Source organism: Sprattus sprattus (assembly GCF_963457725.1).
Source record: "Sprattus sprattus genome assembly, chromosome: 8".
Lineage (NCBI taxonomy): Eukaryota > Metazoa > Chordata > Actinopteri > Clupeiformes > Clupeidae > Sprattus > Sprattus sprattus.
The window spans coordinates 15,906,494-15,915,146 of NC_137927.1; the positions used below are offsets into that span (position 1 = coordinate 15,906,494).

Consider the following 8,653-nt stretch of genomic DNA (forward strand, 5'->3'; position numbering starts at 1 on the left):
GGAAGTCGCATGTGTATGACGTATGACATTTTTTCCTGGGCCAACGTACTTCCGTCAAAGAGTTTCTACTGACATTTCGAGATGGCAACCGTAGACGTGGAGGATGAAAGTATTCTGGCATCTATCTTCAAAGATAGTTTCCCAGACAATTGGAGAGAAAATCCAGACTTCACAGCTTACTTAACAGAGCTCAGCTCGTATGGTGTGGATACGTTAAATCGAGAACCTGAGAGGTTGGCAGAAGAAAGAGCTCAGATATTGCAGCTGACTCGTGAACTCGCTTTCTCAAACTACAAGACCTTCATTCGCACAGCTGACTGCACTGAAGAAATATACCGAGACTTCGGACGTGTTGAGAGAAGTGTTTCCAAGCTCCTTGACAAATTACCGAGCTTTGGCGAAAGATGCAGGTTTGTTGTTGTATGTTTTAACCAATTATCGAAAAGTGTCAGTGAATGACTCATGTAAAGCGCCAGATTGTTTGCAGCAATATGCAGTGATGAATTATGCGATTAAGATGCGTTTAATGGATGTATGTTTTATATATTCTTCACCTCCCATTTTCATTGTATCTGTAGAGGCTTTATGAAGGAGGCGGAGGAGATCGGGGCCAGTCGGCGCATGAACAGCTTGACACTGAACCGACACACCGAGATATTAGAGATCTTGGAGATACCTCAGCTAATGGACACCTGCGTCCGCAACGGCTACTACGAGGAGGCTCTGGAGCTCGCAGCGTACGTCAAAAGGCTAGAGAAAAAGCACTCTTCAATACCTGTTGTTCAGGTAAGATACAATTATATTTGAAAGATTTAACTGTCTGTTTTACATTCTTAGTGACTGAATTTCTGTTAACAGATTAATAACTTCGAGAGACTGTAAACTATGACCATTTTAAATGATTTATGCTTGTACATTATTATTGGTTCACTTGAATTCATAGGGGATTGTCAATGAAGTGCGTCAGTCTGCCCAGCTTATGCTCAACCAGCTCCTTCAGCAATTGCGCAGCAATTCTCAGCTTCCTGTATGCCTGCGTGTAATTGGCTACCTGCGCAGGATGGATGTCTTCACTGAGGCCGAGCTGAGGGTGAAGTTCTTACAGGCTCGGGGCAGCTGGTTACACTCCATGCTGGCAGCAATTCCTGATGACGACCCGTACTTCCATATCACCAAAACGATTGAAGCATGTCGAGTCCACCTGTTTGACATCATCACTCAGTATCGGGCCATTTTCTCAGATGAAGACCCCCTCCTGCCACCAGGAGGGCAGATGGTCAATGAGAGCGCTATCTTCCACGGCTGGGTGGTTCAGCAGGTCGCACAGTTTCTGGAGACTCTGGAAAGGGATCTTCAGCGGGGGATAGGGTGCCGCCTGGACTCCCTCCTGGGACAATGCATGTATTTTGGCCTGTCCTTCAGTCGAGTTGGTGCTGATTTCCGTGGTCAGCTGGCGCCGATGTTCCAGCGGGTAGCCATGGATACATTCTGCAAGGCGGTGCAGGAAGCTGTGGAGAAGTTCCAGGAAGACATGAATATGTACACGCTCATCTCTCTGCCCTCTATGCTGGGCAATGCCATCCCCCCTGTTGCACCCAGCACTCAGCCTGGCACCCTCCAGCCTCCCATGGCGCTGTTGAATTTTCCTCCACTTGCTTGCTTCCTCAATAACAATTTGACAGCCTTCAATGACCTTCGACTCTGCTGCCCCATTGGCCTAGCCCAGGATGTCACCAAACAGCTAGAAGATGCACTTCTCAAGGTACGTAAGGCAGAACATCTCAAGATGCACAACATCATCATGGGAAACAGTATTTATCATATTTGGAATTTGATGCAGTAGTGTTGTGCATTGCTTACATTGCTTTGTGTCAATGTATGTGTATCCATTCTTTTTTTCTGACACTTGCAGGTGACCAAGCTCATCTTGGTGTTCCACCGAGCAGAGGAGTCGGCTTTCAGTAGTAAGGAGAAGGAGTTATTCGTCCAGTTCTGCTCTGCATTTGCAGAGGACATGGTGCCTTTCCTGAACCGCTGTCTACAGGTCCTCTTCCCCCCTGCACAGCTGGCAATGATCCTAGGTAATTATTCCCACCTTTTTTCCTTTGTTAAAACAAAAAGTTCACCTATTCACTATTATGTGTATAGGGTTCATTGCATGGCAGCCATAGTGACATGAAACCAGTATCTATACATGTTGGTGAATACAAAGTAAGAAAGTTGAATGCCAAAAACAGAATCTTATGGTAGTTGTTGGGGCCATGACCCACTTTTAGCTTCAAAGTTTATGTACCACCTTAAACATTTTTTGAGCTGTAAACAAAATAATATGACTGATAAATCAGTGGTGGTGGTGTTAACATTGACCATTCATTTATAGAAAAAGTGTTGTGTGTTGAAAATGGCTCAACACCATCTACTGTTTAAAATGGTCCTGAAACTTGCAAGACCGACAATGACGTAGTGTCAGCCGCTTGGTACATCTCTACGTCATGATATACATAATCTCTTAGACCCTTGACGCCTTTTTAGAAAATATGAAGTGGGTGGAGTTAGGCTCAGAGCTGTGGGTAGACTTAATAACATGAAAATGTAGAGTTGTTTTTCACTAAAGTATTTTTAAAAATGTTTAATCTAGGTATTCCTCCAACACAAGTGCACAAGTATGGGAGTCTGGGTTGTATTGATGTGAAAAATATACTGGAGCCTCTGGAGTTTGTCTTACCCAAAAGAGAAGTGCCCATCCCTGTAGAAGACCTCAGTGATGACCTAAGCAGCCTGACCACAATGGAGTCAGAACTTCAGGAGAAACTTTCTGAACCTTTGCAAACCTCTGAAGAAACCAAACCACCTCCTGATCCCAAAGTAACCATAGAGCCTTCATCAGACATACCAACTGGAGATCAAACAACTGACACTGCAGACAATCCTACAGAAGATGCTAACTTAATGGACATTGACAAGGAGTTTTTATCTGGTTGAAGAAAAACATACAGTTTGAATGCATTTGGGTAGGGGGATCTCATCACGTAATCCATCATACATACAACAGATTTAAATCTCTGAAGAATTACGTACAGTACAGTTCTAATTACAAATTATAGTATGGACCAATCTACCAATGTTACTGTAAGTACTTGTACATATGAACATATTGGGTTTTAAATGTTTAATAAATATTGTTGTCTTGTTACAATGGAAAAGGGATAATCTCCAGACTTGAAACAATGATGGTTTTGCCTTTGGATGCCATGTCTACATTTTTCTTTCCCCTCTTTTTGATATGTTACATAACCACAAATCTTCTAATATGTTTTAATAATCCTTGGATCCGAAGTCAAAATGTTGTATAATCCATTAAAACCTTGTAAATCTTGCATTTTATGTTCTCAAACTTGTCTCAAACTGTAATACACTTAAGCTGTAATATCGATAGAATAATGACATTTTACACCATGATACCAGGGAAATACACCCATTGAAAAACATTGGATAAGTCCAAAGGTTGAGTTTTAAATGAAAACAAATATTGAATCTCTACTCATCCAGGTTATGTTTCCAATTGTAGTTCTCATTTCTTTTTGACAAACTTCTTGTGAGCAGCATTGGGGTTAGCACGACGGCGGCCACCACCAACACCCTGGGTGTCCCTAATTTGCAAGTTGGCAGAACGGCTGTAGACATCATTTTGAATGAATGGAGAGTTGCCAGCCAGGTAGTCTGGGTCGAAAGCCTCCGTCTTCTGCCGTGCCTTTCTGGACACCCTCTGCTGGGGAAACTGCTGGTCCTCCACCAGGTGGGGATTACTGGCGTGTTTACCACCTTGTGGCTTTGGCAAGGAATACTACACAAAAGGCAATCAACAGGAGAGACATTAGGATTTAAAAGTGCACATCATACTAGGTATTGCTGTTGACATGGATTTTTGAGAGAGGAAAAATAGGAGTAAAAACATTGAAGATGTGGCCATTGAGGGTTAAAATATTTCAGTGCAACATCTTAATAATCACAGTCATAGATCCTTAAATCTCTGAGCATTGATTGGATATTAAAAGTAATGAATTCTCGTACCCTCAGTCCTTTTGGGTTCAAAACTTTGGGGTTCCTGGAGAAATGCATCTGCGTGCTCCCATCCTCATTGATGGTAACAGCCACCTTCCTTAATGTGGTGTTGCCACAGTGTGGACAGAACGCCTTGTTCATGTTGGTTGTAGTCCTTCAAATAACACCAGAGACATGAAAATATATCAGGTCACAGAATAAGTGGAGATTGCTCATGAAAAGTATCCAGTTACAGATCACTCACTTGAAACATGCATGGCAGCGCAGAATGTAGTTCCTCGTCTGCTTGATGAGCATGCCATTCACAGACAGGACATTCAGTCCCATCTGAATGAGAACATTCTGACAAGAAAATAAATATTACAACATTATCTTCCTTGGCTTGCTGATGCAATGGGCATCAACTGCCTTGCATACATAAACAACAGACCGATGGAATGATTGAAGAGGCTGAAACAAGCAAACAGGTAGCTAACTTGCAAACCAATGTTTTGGCAATTCATCACTGCTGCAAAGGCGGTGAATACATTTTTACTGGGTTCTGTACACTGAACACAAAACTGCATAGGAAATAGCCTGGGTGGCTAGTAGTGATGCATTAATCGACCCCTATCCCACAGGTTGCAGGTTTTGTATACAGCGTTTGAGGTTGAAGCCATGGTATTTATTATTACTTTTCAGGATTTATGGTTAAGAATCCTTGGACCTTGCTTGACATGGGAATTGTGTGAGTTCGTCTTTAGCTATGTGCTTCTTTGCACTGAGGTGGAAGTTTGGAGCGTGACTCATTACAGAAAAAGGATATGCAAACTATTGAAAGTAGAAAATTGTATACAGCAAAACTGAAAGACAGTACCTCAGTAATAACCATAGATCAATAGTTTTTCCATTCATTTCATAAATATAGAGTGACTTTATTGTAAGTGGACAGGTTAAGATCAGTCAACAAGCCAAGACTTTGAACATCTCTGCTTGAAACTTGGGTTTGAAGTTAGTAATGGCTCTCATATTTAGAAGAGTTCTAATATTCATGTAATTTATATTCACATTTTGTAATGTAATTTTTTATTTTAAGTTATTAGTAAGATTCAGAATTTAATTAAAGCTCGCTATATGAAGGCAAATGTTAATATTGCCTAAAGTTATAGATGGCAGCACATAGTGCTAGAAAAAATAATTGAGTTGTTCTTGACAGATGCAATTATTGTAAAGTAATACATTTTTCTTTAAAAAAAAATATATATAATAAAGAAGGCTAGTCCGTGGTGGTAGCTCCAATTGTTTGTGATGACATTTAAATGGACATTATTTCTCTTGAAATGTTAGTACAGTTTCCACTGTAAATATTTTTGGTCCATGTTCACCTATTGATGCATTTGCCTTTTCTCATTAAAGCGATTATGTTAGTGCAGGGGTTTTCAACTGGTTTTGTCCCAGGGACCACCATTCTGACTAGAAAGTAATCCGCGGCCCACTTATGTGCCAGTGATTCTCAAAACATTTTAGCCCTGTACCCAGCCTTCTTTTTCATGTTTCTAACCGCCGCTGCCACACCCCCTCCCCCGCACACATATTCTGTCTATAACACTTAAATATGCGAAATTATCCAGGAAGGTCGCTAACCGCCACACCTCCTCCCCCCGCACGTATTCTGCCTATAGCACTTGTCAGTGTAATTTCTTCACTGACTTTAGGTCAACATCAGTAATTTTGGCAATGTAACTTGGCTATTCAGACTATTTAGATTGATATAAATATGTCTACAGGCCCAGGTATATTTATAAAAATATATGCCATCGCCACGGCCACGGACCCCGGTTGAAAACCCCTGGGTTAGCGGAAACATTTTCAGTGGACTGATTAGACTTTATGTTAATTATCCGTGCCGTCAGGCAAACCCATCAAGTTTTATCCTTGAGTGTCAGATTTTTCATGTCTCACGTATGTCACACTGAATCTCACAGATTTTTACACTTAGTAGTATTAGTCCAAAGATGAACTGCTGCACAGTGCTAGTAAGAGACTGCCTTGTCCACACTGTGCAGCTCATTATATCTGGGTAGCAGCTATATGCTACAAATCAACAATGACTCAGCACCACTTACATCACTTACATCATATCTCTATGGGGTCAACACAGACCTGTTTCTGAAATGCCGCACAAATGTAACAACAGGGTTGCATGTGTTGTCTCTTTATGTGTGTGTGTGTGTGTGTGTGTGTGTGTGTGTGTGTGTGTGTGTGTGTGTGTGTGTGTGGGCAGTAAGGGGTGGCTCACGGATTCCAATCACTGACCTCGCACGTTTTAATCATGCCAACTTGACAGGTATGCAGGTGACAAAAATGTGATAATTTTTATGATCACATTATATCATATAAAATAGTTTCATTACAACTTCAATTTAGTTGAGCAGACTATATATTTTAGAGAATTCCTGCAGCAAATTCAGTCACTTTTGGCCGCAACAACTACAACAAACCCTTGCAAGACCCTGGAAGGACTGAAACATTTGAAAATTGTACCTGCATTGCGAAGTCAGTGGTCACACAGCCCACTTTAACATCTGCTGCAGGTTTGCCATGGCTACCATCAAATTTGAGCTGTCGGATGTTGCTTGGAGTGATCCAGCCGCCACCATCATCCTCATCATCAGCCTCCTCCCTCTCTTCCTCGCTTCCTTCTTGAGAGCCAGTGCTGACTATGTCTAAGTCTTCCCCCTTTCCAGAGTCAATGGAAGTGTTTTCCTCAGACTCCAGCGTCTCAGACACCTCACCGCCTCCAGCAGAGATGGCATCTGCACCCTGTACCACGGTAATAGCAAACGGCTGTATTATAAATCCTTATTTAATCGTTTTAAGTATGTGCAGATTTCACACACAGTATTAAGAGACCCCTTTAGATAAGTGACATCTGATTGACTACATTTTACTTACAAGTAGTTCCAAAAGATCAGAGTCAATGCTAGGTAGAGGAGCTCTCCAGAACTGAAAGCTGTTAAACGCTACAGTCTCAGAGGGCAAAGATGTCACATCTTGAGTCTGGGCTGGACTCTGGACATTTGGCTCTGTAATGTCTTTGATATTCTGTTTCAAAGAAAATAAACAGACACCAACTTCTGAAACACCAGCAGCTTCTACAATGGTCTGACTGACAGCCATCTGCATCGTGTTTAGTATTAATACTCTAGATGTGGGAGGTATGAAAAATCACAGTAAGAATTCTCCCTCACCAGCATCTCCAAGATGTCAGCTTCAATGTTAGGTAAAGAAGTCCTCCAGAACTGGGCGCTGCTAAACTCAACATTGTCAGAATCCTGAAAGTGTGCATAGGTCTCTCTGTTGGCTTGGCTATGGACATGTGGCTCTGAGGATTTCTACTCCAGGAAAAAAGACAAAATATCAATGCATTTTAAAGCATTAGAACAATTATTATTTCAATACTGATGTGAAAACTACTATACAAAAAGCAACCTTACCTTTTGGGGAAAGTGAAATCCAGCAATGTTATCTGGAGCCTCTGGATGTCGCCGTGTGCTGCAAACTTGAACCTGTATGCATCATCATGAGTTTAGATTCACATGAAATGCAATTTTGAATCATTGTGTATATCTTTGTTATTGCATTACCTTTACAACGGGTTCAGATCTTAAGTGGCTGGAACCGACTTTCTCCAGTTCAAGCTGGTAAGTCAAAGCCAAAACTTTGATGTCTGTGGCGGAGAGGCTAGGGTAGTCTCCAGTCTTTTTGGCGAATTCGGTCACTGTAACATTACACAAGGAACACACAAAACATATAAACTATTGTTACAATACCTTCCTGGACTCTAGAAGGAAATGAGAAGGTTATGTTTGAGTGTGTGATTGTGCAGTAAAACAAATAAATCCAAAATAGTCTGGTGTGTCAATCCCCTACCGAATCGTATGTGCTCTGGAAAAGGGTCCTTGAAGATAAGGGTGTAGGGTAGGAAGGATAAACTTCTTTTCGTTGGTTTGTCCCGAATTTCATCCACGACATCCTTCAATGTGTAGATGTTTTGCCCAATTTCCTAAAATGTCACAAACATTCAGTCATCCAGTGAGGACCAGAGGTCCAAAGCGAGTAACAATAAACACATGCGTCATTGACATTAGCCGCATTATCCCGCTGCCATAAATAGTTGCATTAACTAATTATAACATTAGTAAACACGGAAAAGGTGTTGACGATCGCTTAGATAGGTATGGTAACTGGCTACTTCTGAGAAACAGTTTAATGATGGATACGAAACAGTTTAATGATGGATACGAAACAGTCACGTAGGTAACGGCCATTTTTATAATGACAGAGCAAATAATTACATAAAGCAAATGTCTCTGCTTTTTATGCCTACGGCAATGTGGAAGCTCTTAAATGCGGCGAAATACATGAGGAAACAAACACCTGAAGTGGGGTCTTTTTCAAAAACGCTCCAGCATCTGCGACAACATGCTCCACCGTGGCGGCGTCCATCTTGAAATGAACTGACTTCTCACGTCTCGCGTAACTTGAGATAATGCAGGATGTTTTGGGATTTTTTTTCTTGAAGCTCTATGGTTATTTTCAACCTCGTGAC

At 41.5% G+C, this 8,653-nt stretch overlaps 2 protein-coding genes across 3 annotated transcripts; one reads left to right on the top strand and one right to left on the bottom strand.

Moving 5' to 3' along the window:
- Window positions 1-81: 81 nt before the first annotated feature.
- cog8 (component of oligomeric golgi complex 8) lies at window positions 82-3,010 on the top strand (the record flags this gene model as incomplete). Its single annotated transcript, XM_080843304.1, has 5 exons — window positions 82-410; window positions 579-786; window positions 944-1,762; window positions 1,913-2,081; window positions 2,639-3,010. 5 exons carry the CDS (start codon window positions 82-84, stop codon window positions 2,980-2,982), a joined length of 1,869 nt encoding a protein of 622 aa, XP_080699430.1. The 3' UTR covers window positions 2,983-3,010.
- A 144-nt stretch (window positions 3,011-3,154) lies between these two features.
- On the bottom strand, window positions 3,155-8,550 carry nob1 (NIN1 (RPN12) binding protein 1 homolog; the record flags this gene model as incomplete). 2 transcript variants are annotated; one of them, XM_080843305.1, is made up of 10 exons in its annotated part: window positions 3,155-3,844; window positions 4,072-4,216; window positions 4,307-4,404; window positions 6,586-6,864; window positions 6,997-7,146; window positions 7,293-7,436; window positions 7,539-7,610; window positions 7,689-7,822; window positions 7,975-8,107; window positions 8,482-8,550. In XM_080843305.1, 10 exons carry the CDS (start codon window positions 8,548-8,550, stop codon window positions 3,572-3,574), a joined length of 1,497 nt encoding a protein of 498 aa, XP_080699431.1. In that variant the 3' UTR covers window positions 3,155-3,571. The 2 variants fall into 2 exon arrangements, with proteins under 2 accessions (XP_080699431.1, XP_080699432.1); XM_080843306.1 differs by lacking the exon at window positions 6,997-7,146.
- Between the last annotated feature and the right edge of the window lie 103 nt (window positions 8,551-8,653).